The 18,867-nt window shown below is 39.3% G+C and overlaps 2 protein-coding genes across 4 annotated transcripts in view; one reads left to right on the top strand and one right to left on the bottom strand.

Moving 5' to 3' along the window:
- Positions 1–18,867, top strand: part of LOC110961995 (oxysterol-binding protein-related protein 10) — a 133,088-nt gene that overhangs the window by 7,229 nt on the left and 106,992 nt on the right. For all 3 annotated transcript variants that reach the window (XM_051955778.1, XM_051955777.1, XM_051955776.1), the window contains exon 2: positions 10,864–11,039. In XM_051955778.1, the coding sequence (XP_051811738.1) occupies positions 10,864–11,039 (176 nt within the window). The remainder of the gene's footprint in view (positions 1–10,863; positions 11,040–18,867) is intronic.
- Positions 1–18,867, bottom strand: part of rps5 (ribosomal protein S5) — a 256,311-nt gene that overhangs the window by 160,712 nt on the left and 76,732 nt on the right. The window lies entirely within an intron of this gene.

Below are 18,867 nucleotides of genomic sequence, written 5' to 3'. Positions count from 1 at the left end.
GCCACATGTTTAACCACAACCCTTAATCCGAAGCTAATAACAAGTCTCAGATATAACAGGAAGTGAGGAACAACTCAGATTTCAAGTTGTATCGATGCACACGGAGCTCATCTACTTAATGCTGCGCTAGAAGACCATTTGAAGATTAATAGTTTGACATTAAACCGTCTCCCAGGCTGAACAATCAGGTTCCTACAGTATAAATAACACTCCGAAGCACTCTCAGAGCATGCTTAGTATCGTGTCTGCAGTGATAAAGGAAAATAGTCCTGCCAAGCCTCGGGTCTTTGGTGTTGCGTGCTTGGCAACCTGTTGGAGATTCACTGCTTGATTAGTTCTCATTTTGTTTCTTTTTGACCATTTTCAGTCTGTTTTGTGAGTATTTTAGGTGTTTTTGTGGCCATTTTGTAGTTTTTTTGTGTGTCTCTCGTCATTTTGTGTCTTTATGTGATAGTTGTCTGTCTCACTGAGTCATTTTGTGTCATTTTTTTGTCATTTGGTGCGTTTCTGTAGGCCATGTTGTGTCTTTATGTGGTTGTTTTGTGCTCTTTTTGTTTCTTTTTTGGTCATTTTCAGTCTGTTTTGTGTGGATTGTCGGTCTTTCTGTGGTTATTTTGTGCATTTTTGTGGTCATTTTGGAATGTTTTTTGTTATTTTGTGTGTCTCTCATCATTTTGTGTCTTTATATGATAGTTGCCTGTCTCACTAAGTCATTTTGTGTTTTTCTGTGGTCATTTGTTGTCTGTTTGAGCCCTTTTTGGTAATTTTTGTGTCATTTTGTGGTTGTTTTGTGCGTCTTTGTGCTCATTTTGTTTCTTTTTTGGTGATTTTCAGTCCATTTTGTTGGGATTGTTGGTCTTTCTGTGGTCATTTTGCGCATTTTTGTGGCCGTTTTCAATCTGTTTGTGGTAATTTGAAGTATTTTTATGGTCATTTTGCAACGTTTTGTAGTTATTTTGTGTGCCTCTCATCATTTTGTGTCTTTATATGATAGTTGCCTGTCTCACTAAGTCATTTTGTGTTTTTCTGTGGTCATTTGTTGTCTTTTTGAGCCCTTTTTGGTAATTTTTGTGTCATTTTGTGGTTGTTTTGTGTGTCTTTGTGCTCATTTTGTTTCTTTTTTGGTGATTTTCAGTGCATTTTGTTGGGATTGTTGGTCTTTCTGTGGTCATTTTGGGCATTTTTGTGGCTGTTTTCAATCTGTTTGTGGTAATTTGAAGTATTTTTATGGTCATTTTGCAACGTTTTGTAGTTATTTTGTGTGTCTCTCATCATTTTGTGTCTTTATATGATAATTATCTGTCTCACTGAGTCATTTTGTGTTTTTCTGTGGACATTTTGTGTCATTTTTTTGTCATTTGGTGCGTTTCTGTAGGCCATGTTGTGTCTTTATGTGGTTGTTTTGTGCTCATTTTGTTTCTTTTTTTGGTCATTTTCAGTCCATTTTGTGGGGATTGTCGGTCTTTCTGTGGTCATTTTGTGCGTTTTTGTGACTGTTTTCAATCTGTTTGTGGTAATTTAAAGTATTTTTGTGGTCATTTTGCAACGTTTTGTAGTTATTTTGTGTGTCTCTTGATGATAGTTGTCTGTCTCACTAAGTCATTTTGTGTTTTTCTGTGGTCATTTGTTGTCTTTTTGAGCCCTTTTTGGTCATTTTGTGTCTTTTTGTGGTTGTTTTGTGTGTCTGTGCTCATTTTGTTTCTTTTTTGGTCATTTTCAGACTGTTTGTTGTAATTTTAGGTGCTTTGTGGTCATTTTGTGTTTTTCTGTGGTCATTGTGTCTTTTTGGCCTCTTTTTTTTTTACTCATTTTGTGTTTCTTTGTCACTTTGTGTCTCTCTGTGCTCATTGTTTGGTCATTATCAGTCTGTTTGTGGTCGTTTTGTCTCTTTTTATGATAATTTTGTGTCTCATTGAGTCATTTAGTGATTTTCTGTGGTCATTTGTGTTATTATATGACACAAAATAACAAAACTGTAGAAGAATCTTTGTGTAAAAATGCCATGTGGTGTTTGGTTATAGGCGGCCATGTTGATTTTAGACCTGAAAACAGCAAAAATGTCATCTATGTTACAAAAAATCCCACTATTATATATTGACCCAGTTGGTGATAATTTCATACTAAAGTCCGTTAAGTCAGTTTTTCCTGTTGAATTGGAGCAGATGCAGCAGATGTCGGGTTCTCAGCATCTGTTTGTGCAGCTTCTGTAGATTATTCCACATTTGCATGCAGATCACAGTATGCGAAACATTTATAGCACTCTCAATCTCCTTTTGCGACGTCTCGTTGTGTGATGCGACGCTGCGAGCCCCGCTACATGTGTAGATCCTAAATCTATGTGTAAGCGAGCAGCAGGGCGGGGAGGACGATGCGAGGATGAATCATTTCTTTGCAGATGTGCTCAGTGGAAAGGAGCACCGCTGGGCCTCTTTGATCCGGGCTGGGAGTCGGAGTGGTGCAGCTCCGGTGGGCGTCTCCGAGGCAGAGGAGAGGAGGAAGACTTAAAGGCGTTAGCTTGGCTTCGTGTTGATTTTTTTTGTGTCTGGTTTGTCTTTGCTGCCGTTTTTAGAATTAATTTCAGTCATGGTTATCCAAAGTAGTTTAAATCAATCCACTGGACTTTAAGAAAGTTCCTTGAAGACGTTCCACCTCTCATCCAAGAGGCTTCTTCAGTTCTGGTGGTGGTTGGTGTTGCCTCAGCTTTTAAACCTCTGTGAGGTGTGTCCAAGGATATTATTCCAACGACCAATACCAAAACTCATCTGACTACTCAACGATGGTTGTTGTGAGTATCGGTGGGGGTCGTTGAAATGCACAGATGTCACTGAGCCCTCGTGTGCTAATGGTGGTCATTAGCATGAGTCTGCTGAGTCGTTCTTTTGGGGAGTTTTGAAAAGACCTGATTGTAAATTGGTGAAAGATAATGTCGCAGACCACCCCCCCCGTTCAGAGATGGCTTCTCTACTTTGACATGGATGGCTTCTTTCACTCCTCTCTCAAACCATCTGTCCTCCCTGTCCAAAATCTGAACATTGGTGTCCTGAAACGAGTGTCCTTCTTCCTTAAGGTGAAGGAAGACTGCCGAATCCTGTCCTGAGGAACTGGCTCTCCTGTGTTGAGCCATGCGCTTGTTAAGAGGCTGTTTGGTTTCCCCTATGTAGAGATCTGAGCATTACTCGCTGCATTTAACTGCATACACCAGGTTGCTCTTCTGGCTGTGTGGTGTGGGGTCTTTTGGTTGGACCAGTCTTTGCCTGAGGGTGTTATTTGGCTTAAAAAAGACAGGGATCTGGTGTTTGCTGAAAATCCTTCTCAGTTTTTCAGACACACCAGACACATATGGGATCCAATCACCACCAGAACTGAAGAAGCCTCTTGGATGAGAGGTGAAACGTCTTCAAGGAACTTTCTTAAAGTCCAGTGGATTGATTTAAACTACTTTGGATAACCATGACCTGGATGAATGAGAACCTACACAGACACCATTTCAGTCATGTTTGCTGTCATCACGCTGTCTTCACTGTAGTTTACCTGTAGCTGGAGGAAAAAGAGGTTTTTGCAGGAGGTGACAGAAAGCTCACCTCATTTTTTTTCCAGAACTTTCAATCATATCCAGTCCCTTCAAGATTTTGCAGACTTTTATCGAGATTGTTTCGGCTGAAAATGCCTGAACTACAAACTTTTCTGTTGCTGCTTTTGTGGAGAATGACTCCGAGAGCAGCACGTTACGTTTACTACGGATTAGCAAAGACGGAGAAAGCCAATAAGATAATAAGGCAAATGTTCAGTAAGAAAAGGTTCCCAAGTGGCAGGATTCCAGTGTCCAACGTCTAAATTCTTGACTGAAGTTGGTGGAGAACAAACTTGAGCTAAAAGCTACTAAATGTTAATGTGTTGTATGTCCTTAAACACAACTCCAGTGGTTTGGATGTCTTTAATATGACATAGTGCAGCTTCAGAAGCCTTTATTGATGTCACAGAATAATCAAAAGTTGGCTGAATGTTGTTTCTTCGACCTATATTTTATTGTTGAACAAATGTCAGCCACGTTGCTGCCAATAAGCGGTCTGATTTACTACCTTTTCTTCCCGTGGCGTCCCTCTGAGCATTTTTTTGAGAATTAACGACCAAAAGATCAGCGAGGAGACCCAAGTTCTGCTGACAGTCTATTTCCTGCAGCATCGATGTTAATGGCATTAGGAAACGGCAGGGCTTCTGTTGATGTGGACCAATGTGCTGGACTAAGCTCTTTTTACAGCATAATTATTGTTATATGCTGCTGATTTATCTGGATGATAGCTTTAAATAATGGATCAGGATTGGAGGGGTCTTTGTTGTTGCAGATGTCACGCGACACTTTAGAGGTTTGAGCCAAGGAGGGTTTGGATAAAACATCAGAGAGGACATGAAGGATGGTCCAGACAGATTAAAGACAATGCAGGGAAATATGTATGTAATGGTTTTTGGACTGTTTTTTGATTAATCGATCGACTATTTTACAGATTGATCACTTGATGAGCACTTCTTTAAGGGATTTTTTTTGACAAACTGTATGTCATTGTACAGTCATGGATGAAATGATTATTCGACCCTTCTTTTCTTCAGTGTCTTCTTCATTTTAATGCCTGGTACAACTAAAGGTCCATTTGTTTGGACATATATGATGATAGCAACAAAAATAGCTGCTAAGAGTTTAATTTCAGAGCTGATATCAGACATTTTCATGGTTTTCTTGATAATAATCAATATCCATCAGTAGCTATGGCATTGTTCTGCCAAAAACAGCTTTTAGGATTCCATGTTTTCTTTTCTGTCTGTTTTAGTCCCATGGTCCACACGGGTTAGTACTGATTCATAACCATTGTTTCTGATGTCTCTTCATGCTCTCCACCAGCTTCTGATCACAGCAGCCCATTGCTGTTGAACACTTTCTAACTAATCTGCTTTGTTTTTGGACTCGTGGTTCTCCATTTAGCGTTTGATTTATTTTCCACAGGTTTTCAGTTGGATTTAGATCTGGTGATTGAGCAGCCAAGGCATGGTTCCGATGTTCTGGTTCTCCATCCAGGCTTTAGCTGACCTTCTCTTGTCTTGTTGTAAAATCCAGTCATTGGAGGGAGAATGGAGTTTTCCAGCTGATGGAAGACGACTGTTTTCTAGAGTAGCCCCAAACACGACCTCGTTCATTGGCTATTTTTGTCATTTATGTCTTGTTTTTGTGGTTTTGCATCTCCTTTTTGTTTGTTTTTTTTACCTTGTTTTTGTCATTTTGTGTCTCATTTTTGTGACTGTGTCTCATTTTTGTTGTTTTGTGTCTCATTTTGTAATTTTGTCTCACTTTTGTCGTTTTGTGTCTCATTTTTGTGACTGTCATTTTTGTAATTTTGTCTCATTTTTGTAATTTTTCTCTCACTTTTGTCGTTTTGTGTCTCATTTTTGTGACAGTCTCATTTTTGTAATTTTGTCTCATTTTTGTCGTTTTGTGTCTCATTTTTGTAATTTTGTCTCATTTTTGTCGTTTTGTGTCTCATTTTGTAATTTTGTCTCACTTTTGTCGTTTTGTGTCTCATTTTTGTAATTTTGTCTCATTTTTGTCGTTTTGTGTCTCATTTTGTAATTTTGTCTCACTTTTGTCGTTTTGTGTCTCATTTTTGTGACTGTGTCTCATTTTTGTAATTTTTCTCTCACTTTTGTCATTTTGTGTCTCATTTTGTGTCTCATTTTTGTGGCCGTGTCTTGTTTTTGCCATTTTGTGTCTCATTTTTGTCGTTTTGTGTCTCACTTTTTAAATTTTGTCTCACTTTTGTCGTTTTGTGTCTCACTTTTGTAATTTTGTCTCATTTTTGTCATTTTGTGTCTCATTTTTTTGTTTCACACAATTGCATTTGCCCTGTTCCACCCAGACTGAAACTACCCCAGATGGTCACAGATCCACCCCCATGTTTTACTGTAGGGGCAGACAGTCTGGTTTGTAGGTTGTGAACATAAAAACATGAGTGTTTTTTTTTACTTTTAATAAAAATGTATGCAATATAGTATATCCAATGGACTTCAGTTATACACTGACCCAGGTCATAAATATTCATTTTTATATCATCAGTTATGGAGACCAACTGTACCTGGAAATGATACAAAATAATCTCCAGATATCTCAGTGTGATCTTTAGAGAAACATCTTCTCAGAAAATTGCACTGTAAATAATGATTATTTTTAATATATTTTCCCAATAAAACATTCAGAATCTTTGGCTCTGTTAGATTTTTCTCTATAATATAATCTTTTGAAGGCCTTGATATTCCTCATGAATTGACGCTATTTAAAAAGAAGTGAATTGAATGAAGCGTCTTGTTTAAAAGTCTTGAATAGTCTTTTGTATTTTCTAACCAGATGGACAAAAAGCAGCTTGTTAGAGTCCAGCTTTGATAAACTGAGTCGGGAGGTTTATCAGACACCAAAACTCTGCATTAAGTCATCGGCCTGCAGTCATGTGCTCCACAGTAATCCAGTAGGAATGTTCTCATGCAGGTTTGTGACTTTAGCTCATTTATTTAGTCAGTGGGCTCAGAGTTTTAATGTTTAGGCTCTGTGTTAACAGAAAGCGGAAAGACTCAGCAGCTGCAACGCCTTTTGTCCGTTTATTGCAAGTCATTTCATTACTGCAATACTGACTGCAGTTTCCTCATTTTCTGCAGGTTTTGTTGATGTTGTGTTGCTGTTTTAACCCCATTCACATTAATGACAGGCTGATATTTTACTGCAAAGCTTAAACCATTCTGAACACTTTGCTTTTATAGAGCATTTCCAGTATTTCTTTAGATTTTTTTTGTCTTTTCTTTGTAATATTCAATTAGTATTTGGGGTTGCAGTTGACATTTGGACTAAGATTCGTTCACAATCCTTTCTTTCAGTCTTTTCTGGTCATTTTCAGTTAATTTTGTGGTCATTTTGTGCATTTTTGTGGCCGTTTTCAGATAATTTTAGGTGCTTTTGTGTTCATTTTGCAATTTTTTGGAGTTATTTTGTGTGTCTTTCATCATTATTGTGTGTTTATATGATAACTATCTGTATCAGTGAGTCTTTTTTTTTTCCTTCATCATTTTTTTGTGTTTTTTTGGTCATGTTGTGTCTTTTTGTGGTTGTTTTGTGTGTGTTTGTGCGAATTTTGTTTCTTTTTTGGTAATTTTCAGAATGTTTTGTGGGCATTTTAGGTCTTTTTGTGGTCATTTTGTGGATTTTGTGGTCATTTTGAGCCCATTTTCAGTCTGTTTGGGACAATTTTAGGTGTTTTTGTGGTCATTTTGTGGATTTTTGTGGTCATTTTGAGCCCATTTTCAGTCTGTTTGGGACAATTTTAGGTGTTTTTGTGGTCATTTTGTGTCATTTTTGTCATTTTGTGGATTTTTGTGGTCATGTTGTGTCTTTTTGTGGTTGTTTTGTATGTCTTTGTGCTAATTTTGTTTCTTTTTTGATCATTTTCAGACTGTTTTGTGGTTATTTTGTGTGTCTCTCATCATTTTGTATCTTTATATGATAATTATGTGTGTCATTGAGTCATCTTGTGTCTTTTTGAGCCTTTTTTTGGTCATTTTGTGTCTTTTCTTTGTCAGTTTGTGTCTCTTTGTGGTCATTTTTGGTCATTATCAGTCTGTTTTGTGGTTGTTCGGGCCGTTTTTTTTTATGATAATTTTGTGTCTCATTGAGCCATTTTGTGTTTTTCTTTGGTCAAAACTTATTTGTGTTATTTTATAACACAAATTAACAAAATCATAGAAGAATCTTTGTGTGAAAATGCCATATGGTGTTTGGTTGTAGTAATAAGTTTGGTTATACAGTTATAAAGTTCACATTTGGACTAAAATTAATTCACAATAGTTTGTAGTTACTAGAAGGTAAAAGCCAGAATACCAAGCTTTTTATTAAGATGTTTTACATTTGTACTCTTCTGTTTGAAAAAGCTGAGCTCAAATGGAAAATATCCAAACAAATCCTCTGGTCCTGACATTAAATCTGCTGTTCCAGGTGTAATTAGTTTAAAGCAGTAGCTCCATCGCTCTGCTGCTGAACTCCGTTGTCCGATCATTACCTCCCATTTGCTGCAGTCTCATTCTTCAAAGGTGAAAAGTTCACCTCCAGCCGAGTCCGTGGCCTCGCAGGTCGCACAATATCAGCAGCACTCTGACACGAGAGGCACAATATCAAAGCCCGAGGTCTGTTATCCGGCAGCATCCGTCATGTTGAAGGTCTGCTTTGTGGTTTAGCTGCAAAAGCAAGAAAGCCTGGAGGGGTCAGTGGTAAAAGCCTCCGTTCTGCTGACTGAACAGCAGATAAGACTTTGTCCGTTCTGTACATACAGGGGGGAAAAGAGAGATATGAACTGACGCAGGCAGACTGTTCCCGGGCGGCTGAGGTCGACATAAATCAGCAGCTTTCCTGATGGAACGAGGCAGCGCTGTAGAGGGGATCGGTTTTCAGACTACAGTTTTCTTTGCATCCTCTCTGGGAGCTCTGGGCGGTTCACGGGAAAATGGAAAAGATCCAGTTAAAGATGTTGTTTAGAAAAAAACAAAATGACGTGACTTAAGAAATGAAGAGTTCATTTGCAAAAACGGATAACTCCGTTTTGATAAATTGTCAGAAAACCTTATATTTTATTGTTTACTTGAGATAATATCAATCAAACTGAAGATTTGACTCAAGGGAAAAATACATGACAAAATATAGAATAGATAAATTATTAGTGTTATTATTATTATTATCTAAAGTAAACAATAAAAGAGTTTTCTGAAAATTTATAAAAAGGAGTTACCTGTTTTTGCAAATGAACTCTTCAAATACAGTTCCTAAAACGTAGAAAAGCAACGAGATGTAACATACATGCCACCAAACATCTGCTGACGTGGTTTTTCAGAAGAAAGCAAGTGTGAAACTGCAACCAGACAATCCAAAAAAGTCAGCAGATAACTGGATAATGCAAATAAATTGCAGTAGATACAGACGGGCAGAGGTGGAAAAAGTGAGTAAAAGTATCTTTACTTTGTTTAAATTCTACTCAGAGTAAAAGTACCCATCTAAAAATGTACTTGAGTAAAAGTACAAAATTACTTCATTTAAAATGTAATTTGAGTACAAGTTACTTCGTTGCTTTCATTTATTTAATGCAAAAAAAGGATGAGTCATGAATAAAGTTCAGCACAAGTTGTTTTAATCAACTTTGAGGCGTATTAAAGTGCACATCAGCACTTAAAAAAGCTCAGCTGAGCTCAGTAACATGATCCTCAACACAAGGAAAACAAGGACAGTCACAACCTGTACTGTATAGTGCAAACTTTTTTCAGTCCTATTTTCCAACTGACAACATTATGATAAGAATAAAGAAATTTAAACAAGAATCAAAGTATTCAAAAACACAAAATGCACACAACATAAAGTGCCCACAGGATCCAAAAATTCAAATTCAAATGTCCACAGGGTCTCACTATTCACAATAAAGTGCCCACAGGATCCCACAAATCAAAATAAAATGCACACAGGATTTTACACAGCATTATAACGTTGTTGCGCTTTGTGCGTGTGAACGCGAATAAGTCTTCTAAGTTTGGCCACGGGTTTTTGTGGCTTTCCTCTCCAGAATTTGTGTCCTCTTCGGACTCTTCCTCCTTCATGATCTCCATATCTTGGTCAGCAACAGCCATCTTCCAACGCGTAGATCCAGATTATGATATGGAAAGGGCACGCGCAAGGCAAGGTTACGCAGTTGACGTTCAGTTCCGGGGACACACTGGTTTTCCGCCTTCATTTAATTTTTTTTTACTATCAATATTGTACTCAGTAACGTGAGGGGTTTCAAATGTAGCGAAGTAAAATACTTGGGTCAAAATGTAATTGAGTAAAAGTAAAAATTACACATTTCAAAAACTACTCTGAAAATTACAAATTACTCATAAAAAGTAAATGTAATTCGTTACTTTCCACCCCTGCAGACGGGTGACGAATTAATGGAAAAACCCCCAAATGATTTTCACCATTTAATCACTGAATGAGGGCACTATTAGTTAGATAAATTGATAGCGTATGTAGTAACATGCATCCAAAGCTCTGCTCACGTGGTTTTCAGAGGAAAACGAGCGTGAAACTGCAGCCTGAAGTGAACCGACGCTTCCCTTTGAAACCTGTGAGACATCCATTAAAAAACAACACCTGTGAGACGGAGGTGGCAGCCTGAGATCTTTTCAATCATCGACCTCCAGGAAGCAGCCAGATCGATGCAGCTTCTGTAATCGAGGATGGAGAGTTTGTTAACAGAAGAAGACGGGACGTCAGGCTGCTGCACACGAACACGGAGAGGTCATCCACAGAGCAAAGCAGAGCAGACAGGCCGGCCTTTGAATTCTCTCTCTCTCGTACGTCTTCGGTTTTGTGTCTGCCTGAATCTTCCCGCCACAATATTAGATGAACGCGGCAGAGTTTCAATTAGGCGCTGATTGAATGTGATCCGTTAATCACAGAGGGGAGAGCGTGGGCTTTAATTTCCACGCCTGGAGATGACCTCGCTAATCACTACCTGGAGTCATTTGGAAGCGAGCTCGGGCTGCGTTAATGTTTTTAACGGATCCTGCATGAAGGCAGCGGCGGTAAATAACATCCTGCAGGCGTCGTCGCATGTTTTTATAGCAGCTCTTCTCCCTGCTTTCTTTTTCTCCTCTCACATGCTGAAAAGTTTGTGCAACGGGAATATAAAAAAAAGTTTCACCAGTAGACAAGATAATGAGAGCATAAAACAGAATGATGATGATGACAACGCCGGCGCTGCTGCTTCTATTTCCCTGGTTCATTACTTCCTTAACTTCCTTGTATTTTTGCAGGTACTTCGTGTTGGATCCGGAGCTCGGACAGCTGCAGTACTTCGTCAACGAACAGGGGAAGAGCCAGAAGCCTCGGGGGTCTCTGCCGCTGATCGGCGCCTCGGTGACCACCAGCGACGAGGCGCCGCACATGTTCATCGTGAACTCTGTCAACGGAGAGCTGTACAAACTCAGAGGTAGGAGCTCTAGACGTGACCAAGAACAAACACTGAGGGGAGGTTAACACATGGTGGAATACACACTGGGTTTGTGTGATGGATAGCAAGGTATGGAAAACATTTTAAACCAGAAAAGCAGTCAGAGGGCAGGACCTCCTCCAAGGCTGCTCAGTCCTTCTATCATTTCTGATGGATAAGTCCTCTGTGGTGGATTTGTAGTAGGATCACAACCAGCTGATGTAGTGTTCACTTGTTGTCATGGTTACAGTGACACCGAGCCGCTATCTGGCAAAGATACAGAAATCTTTAACAAATCTGTGGATCCAGACTATAAGCCGCTTCACAGCCAAAGTATAATGAGGTGGTCCTTGTGTCATTTCTGACCTTCCTTGAAAATTTCATCCAAATCCGTTTGTCCGTTTTTGAGTAACGTGAACAGACAGACAGACAAACGTACGCCGGCCATCACATAACTCCACCGTTTCTTGGTGGAGTAAAAATATGAATTTTAGAGGAAAGAAAACTGGAGGTTGTATAGAAACAACAGGATAGTTCAACTGGGCTGGTTTCTTGAAGTCGCCTCATCTTGGATTAGAAGTAGAACGTCTTCAAGAACAAGAAAAGATTCTTTTTTTTTCTTCTATATTTGGGTTTCTATATGTGTATCTGTAATTACTTTACATTTTTTATTTTTTTGTGTTTATATATAGATATAATGTTTTTGTTTTTTTTTTTGCTATTTTTTATTTTTGTGTTTACAACTTTATTTTTTGTTCTATTTATTTTTTGATTTTTTGTGTTTATGTATAGATATATTTTTAGTTTTATTTTATTTTTTTGCTATTTTTTATTTTTGTGTTTACAGCTTTATTTTTTTTCTATTTATTTGTTTTTTTTTACTTTTTTGTGCATATATATATATATATATATATATATATATATATATATATAATTTTTTGTTTTACTTTATTTAATTTTTTGTTATTTTTTCTATTTTTGTGTTTACAGCTTTATTTTTGTTCTATTTATTTGTTTTTACTTTTTTGTGCGTATATATAAATATCATTTTTTATATTTTTTTGCAATTTTTTTCTGTGTTCATATATATATATATATATATATATTAGGGCTGGACGATTTGGTCTTAAAAAAAAAATCTCCGATTTTTTTTTAAAGAAAAATTCGAGTTTCGATTCGATTTTCAATTTTTTTCTTTCAATGCACTTAAAAATTACTGCAGACATCAGATATACTGTCAAAAGTAACTTTATTGCTGTAATTGTCCTCAGAATAAAAAAAAAACGCATGTAAACAATTTAATGAACAAGTTAATGACGCAAGTTAATGAGGCTCTGTAATTCAACAATTTCCCCAGGAACTGAGAGCATCTTTTAATCCGTGGGCAATTATTTCACCGGTGTGGTAATCGGGGAAATATGCTGTCTGGAGGCAGATGCTGTGCATGGTCCAGCTGTCGTTGCGCTGTGAGACTCATGTACGGCTGCATTGTCCGGCCACCTCCTCCAGCTCGTTGCGGATCTTTTGCAGAGTGGTATTGTACAGGTGAGGCAGCGCCACATCGGCGAAATACTTGCGACTGGGTACAACGTACCTTGCATCTAACACTTTCAACAGCTGCAGTCAATTCCAGCCATTTTCAGTACAAAAAATCGCTAATATTATATTTGTAAATAAAAAAATATGACAAGAAATACAGGGAATATTGGACGCGCATCGCGAGGTGCATTTCCTTGAAAACGACCGATTCGTGGATTATATACCGACTTCAGGACATGTTTTGGACAAAATAGTTTACTGGCTTGTTTCGTCTGGATATAAAAGGTTGGATTATGGCCGTTTTTTGTGGAATATTTTCATCTGTGTGTAATAATGAACCCGGAAATGTGAGTCGCGCTGTGTGCGTTGAAGCCGTGTACAGAGAACGGATGGATGAATATTTGTTTTTGTCGGACAAATGTGTTTTTCTCACCCGCTGTGGTAATCGCATCTGAAAGTGGTTTATACCGGCGGATTCACGAGAATCTAAGCTTTCCATCGGCGTATAGTGTTTGTATAATCGGGTTTGCAGCCGTCGGACATTCTTGAAATTCCTATGCAAATTAGTAGGTGTACCGCCGGCGGTACACTGAAGTTTTAAACATACTTTGCAGCGAGGCTTTGTCTGTTGTTCGTCTGAAGCATCAAAACCGAACCAGTTCCAAATGATTGAGTTAGCTGTGCCTTTCTTTTGAATGAATTCTCTGTTACATGCTGCCGCTGCCGCTGCCACGGGGAAGGGGGCTGTGTGACACCGCGCTACGGAAGCCCACGAGGAATGGGCGGACGGAAAGCGAAAGATGCCGGAAAACAGCGGGGGAAAAACTTGAGTTTGCAAAATAAAAATCTTTTTTAGCAACAAATTCGATAAATCGATGAAATCGATTTTTTGCCCAGCCCTAATATATATATATATATATATGTATATACATACACATAATTTTATGTTTTTTATTGTAGTTAGTACAAATAATGTACTATCATGTATAATAATGAACTTAGATCCAGATTTGAGCCCTTTTCTAGAGTGCTTACCTTACCTAGACTTTAAACTTTGGCGTGTTGTGTGTGGTTATTACATTTCTCTGAATATTTATCATGCAGGAAATCTGAAAAACCCCAATCTCTATATAATCCAGCTAGGAAGCGGTGCGTCTGCTGTGAAGCTCTGAGTAGATATGCTCCACTGTCCTGGAGGCCTCTGGTTTCTCTGACCTGTATCCGCCGAAGCGAGAGAGACTCCTTCTTACTGTTGCTCCACTTGAGCCGCTGGAATGTCCCCTCGCCCTCCGGAGGGGGAGGATATGAGAATAAGTTGGCCTATATTCCCCAAATAACTCGGCGATCCGGTGAATGGAGCTTAGAAGAAACAATGATGCCACAGAGAAGAAGAAGAAGAAGGTGTGCTGAGCAGCTCACTTCCCGTGAGCTGCTCAGCACACCTTCTTCTTCTTCTTCTTCTGAAAAAGGCAACATTTATGCTAAAAAACCCCTCAATTTGCTCGAACAGCGGGCGACAGACGGTCTGAGATCAAGATTGGCTGCCGGTTACCGTGGCAACCCCCGAAAGCCATCCCGGAGGAGGGGAAGTTGGGAGTCACTTTCCAGTTTTGTTCCGGTTTAGCCGGTTAAAGCCGCGTATCATCTCACCGACGGTCCGGAGCTTTAAACGCCTCCTTTTATTCTCAGGCTGACATCTTTTCACCGAACATGTTTCTCTGAACGCCGGGGAATCCGCAGCGTCTGTTAATCTGTACATGTGATGTGAAGCAGCCCGAGGGGTTTCTGGCTCTAATCCAGAGGAGCTCCGAGCGCCGGGTAGACGGAGGCCGTTTGGCTGAAGAGCAAAGGTGAAGAGCAACTTGAATTTAATCACGTCCAATGGAAAATGAAGCCATTTATCATATAGAGGGAAGGTTCAGAGCAGCTCATTAGGATTCAAAGCACAGTCTTACACGTGCATCTGAATAATGAAACTGAAATGTTTTAAATCTGTCGTCAAGATCGATTCTCCGTCTAGCGTTTGTGTGGTTTCCTGTTATGTGGATTTATTTTTTTAAAGTAACTTTGTCTGACTGGTAATGCGGCTTATTGACCTTTCTGTGGGCAGATACACATCAGTTATTGTTCGATTCAGGGCAGAAAATTGAGCAAAAGTAGGTCAAAAGCAGCACTTTGTTGTATTTAATAAAACAGGCCGACCTTTTTTGCTTTGAGAGTGAGATGAAAACAGAATTTCTACACGTTTTAGATTCCAGAATAATAATGTAAGCACAGACATCTTCTATCTGGGAAATGACGGATGAGAAAGTGGAGTTTTTTTGCACTTGAATAGATAGTATATTAAATTAAAAAAATGTTTTTTATGTTCATTGTGATCATGTATTTACAAATTCCATAATTATTTGTTATGGAAACAACCGTTTTCAGTTCATTTTATGGGCATTTTAGGTCTTTTTGTGGTCATTTTGTGCATTTTTGTGGCCGTTTTCAGTCTGTTTGTGGTAATTTTAGGTGTTTTTGTGGTCATTTTGAAATGTCTTGTAGTTATTTTATGTGTCTCTCATCATTTGTGTGTTTTTGTGATAATTATCTGTCTCACTGAGTCATTTTGTGTTTTTCTGTGGTCATTTTGTGTGTCTTTGTGCTCATTTTGTTTATTTTTTGGTCATTTTCAGACTGTTTTGTGTGCATTTTAGGTCTTTTTGTGGTCATTTTGTGCATTTCTGTGGCCTTTTTCAGTCTGTTTGTGGTAATTTTATGTGTTTTGCTGACAATTTGTGTGTCTCTGTGGTCATTTTGCATTTTTTTGTAGCTATTTTGTGTGTCTCTTTGAGTCGTTTTGTGTCTTTTCGAGCCTTTTTTGGTTAAATTTGTGTTTCTTTGTCAGTTTGTGTCTCTCTGCGGTCATTTTTGGTCATTACCAGTCTGTTTGTGGTCATTTTGTCTCATTTTTATGATGATGTTGTATCTCATTGAGTCAATTTGTGGTCATTTGTGTTATTTTCTGATACAAAATAACAAAATTGTAGCAGAATCTTTGTGCAAAAATGCCATGTGGTGTTTGGTTGTGTTGATTTAAGGGCTGGAAACAGCAAAAATGTCGACTACGTTTTAAAAAGTCCCGCAATTATGTATTGACCCAGCCTGTAAACAAAAGTGAGTAAAAGCACTTAAGCCTAAAATTGCCACAAATATCCTCTTAAATGTTTGATGCTGGGGTTTGAATGTCACTGAGTTGTTGTGATGAGGAGCTGCTGCTCGCTGTAATCGCCTCCCCTCCTCCCTGTCAGCCGTCCATTCTGTCGGTAATGTTTGTTAAAAATGCCCCAACTCATAACGTCTCACAGCACTTTAATCAGATCTAACTGCTGGTCCAGGCATTAATCATCACACTCACCATTATCATAACCAATAACGTCTCTCGCATTGCTGTAATTAAAGTGGCTGTAATTAGACGGCGGAGGAGCTTTCTCTCTCCGTGGCGCTCAGATATCGTCTCTCTGGATGGATATTGACTTTTAAATAAGATGCACACACCGGCACGGGCGTCTATTGCGGCTCGTTTTAAAAGGCGACACAGAGGAGCTTCTCATTACGCCGTTAGTCTGCTCAGTTTGCAGCTCAAACCTCATGAATCCATCAGATGGATGGAGCTGCCAGCATGTCGCCTCACAAAACCGTTAAGTTTCCTCAGCGCCTCCCTGAACGAGAGCATGTACCTAAGTGGTGTGCATATCACTCCTATCAGCGTATGAACAGGTGTGTGTTAGCGTCGCTGCATGAGGAGGACGCCTGCTCAACACAGACGACAAATTATCTGTAATCACAGCTGGGCTTGTGCGCATCACAGAGGAAAATGCAGGATTTAGACGCTCCGAGGGTAAGTGGTCCCTTCAGAGCGACTGATTTCTGTGGATGACGACAACACGGATGAAGAGGGGAGCTTGTTACTGGATTTTCTTCTTTTTTTTTGTTTGTATTAGAAGCACAGCTCGGTACAGGTGTTTCTGCATGAATGCTGCCTTCTCTCCCAGTGGGAGAGCACGTCTCAAATGCTGCACTTGTGTGATCGTCTCATTTTCTCCGAGCTGCCTCTTCACCAGGAGAGGCCTTCAGTGGACGTTCTCATGGCGGTGGCAGATGTCGGCGGTGCAACTGACTGACAAGTGCAAATTGAATTCTCCCCACGCTGAAATAACCTCCAGCAGTGAGCCAAAAGAAAGCACTTATGTCGTAAAGAAAATATTCTCGGAGCACTTTAGAATTTCATTTTGGGGATGATGCAATAATTCGTGAACCTGAAGAAGATCCTCATTATCCAGGCGCTAATGGTGATGCTTTTGTTTTCATCTTTGGGTCATTTGGCCTCAAATCATCACATTTTTAAAACAAGAAAAGCTTCAGAGAGCGCAGTCCTCCTCCAAGGCTGCTCATTCCCGTAGATGACATTGTCAGAAATGCAGCTTTTGTTTATTAGTTATTGATTATCAGAAATCACTGCAGCATCGAACGTGTCCATTATATACAGATGTACCCACATACAAAATGACGTTGCACTGAGCACAGGCGTGTTTTACACATGTGTACGTTATGACCTAAATATGTAGCGGGCGGTGGGTTGATGGGACTCAGAAACACCCCCACAATTTAATCAGTTGTTCCTTGGATCATTTCCGACACATAATTCCTGATAAGTCCTCAGTGGTGGATTTATAGTAAGATCACAATCATGTCATCATCATCAGGCAGAACTTGTTCACTTGTTGTCATGGTAACAGTGATGCCGTGCCGCTATCTCACAATGGGAAATCGGTGGATCCAAACTATAAGCCACATCACTGTCAAAATCTAATCACTTGTTCCTTGTGTCATTTCTGATCTTCCCTAAAAATTTCATCCAAATCCGTTAGTCTGTTTTTGAGTAATGTTGCTAACAGACAGACAGACGGAGGACAGACGCCGATCGTCTTGTAACTCCGCCGTTCCTTGGTGGGGCAAAAATGCGAATTCAAAGGGAAAAAATGGAGGTTGTGTCGAGAAACATCGGGATTGTTCAGTTGGACTTGGTTCTTGAAGACATCTGGGATGAGAGGTGGAACGTCTTCAAGAACCTACAAGAGACGTCCACTGGACTTCTCTGGACTTCTCTTGTAGGTTCTTGATGACGTCTAGGAATGTGGTCCTTGTGAATTTTGACCTTCCCTGAAAATTTTATTCAAATCCTTTTTTGAGTAATATTGCCAACAGACGGAAGGATTCTCATACACCGATTGTTACGTGATCATGACCAGGTCTTCTTGGATCCAGACCCAACTTCCTGTATAAAACGTGGATCTGAACCCGTCTGGTTCTTTGTTGTGGGTCGGTGAGTGAAGACGGAGGAATGATTATTGGATTTTTTGCTTCACAAAGGTCCCAAAACTTGTCAGATGCTGCTTTCCCCTCCTTACACCATCGGATAGGAGGTTTTTAATGCTGTTAGACGATTCAACAAAAACTCTTTAGAGGCCTCAACTTGACCTCCTTTGCTCCTGTTTTGGACGCTTTATCTGCTCTCTCTTCAATGTATTCAGTCAATATGTTGTTTCGTCTTCATGCTGCAGGATTCAGAGGTTCAGAAGAGGTTTTTCAAGATTGAAAAGCTTTCACTTTTACTCTGCTTCACTATTACTTGGAGTTTTTATTGCCTTTTATTCTGCTTTCAAGCTGTTTTTAGTGGAAAAAAAAGTTGTGCGGGATGTTCAGCTTCTCTCTCAGTTCTGACTCATTGAACACAAAACATCAGGAGAGTCAAATGCAGCCGTTTAGATCTGAATGTTTACCGCAGACCTGAAGCAGCGCTGGAGCCGTGATCTGTAAATAAGTCCAGCGGGCCCGATGTGCTCCTTCATGCGAGCATCCGGAAAGTCCCACTTCGGTTATTCTGTTCCGCAAAGGTGCTCAGAAGAGCCGCTCAGGGCCCCTCATGGACCCTTCAGAGAAACTCGCATTTGTACAAAATTTACAGCGGCTGTTTATTCAGAAACTACCTTCAGAGGATGAACAGGGTTAGAAGAAAAAGCAAAGTAGTAGATTTGAAACAACAGAAATGTAATAGAAAATGATTAGCTTCAGATAGTTGTTTCCTAATAGGTTCCCTGTAGAGTTTTTGTCCTTTTCCTGGTGCTATAAAGCCATTTTATGCCAATAGCCTCGCTTATTATACAGATTTGCAGGTGTGTTTTTGTAGAAATGTTTGCATTTGACATATTTGTGAGACCTTAAAGAACCTCATAGCTTTAGTTTG

This window comes from Acanthochromis polyacanthus, chromosome 11 (genome assembly GCF_021347895.1).
Source record: "Acanthochromis polyacanthus isolate Apoly-LR-REF ecotype Palm Island chromosome 11, KAUST_Apoly_ChrSc, whole genome shotgun sequence".
Taxonomy (NCBI): Eukaryota; Metazoa; Chordata; class Actinopteri; family Pomacentridae; genus Acanthochromis; species Acanthochromis polyacanthus.
Note: the sequence above shows the minus strand (reverse complement) of the source record. Positions and strands in the feature narration are given on the sequence as shown.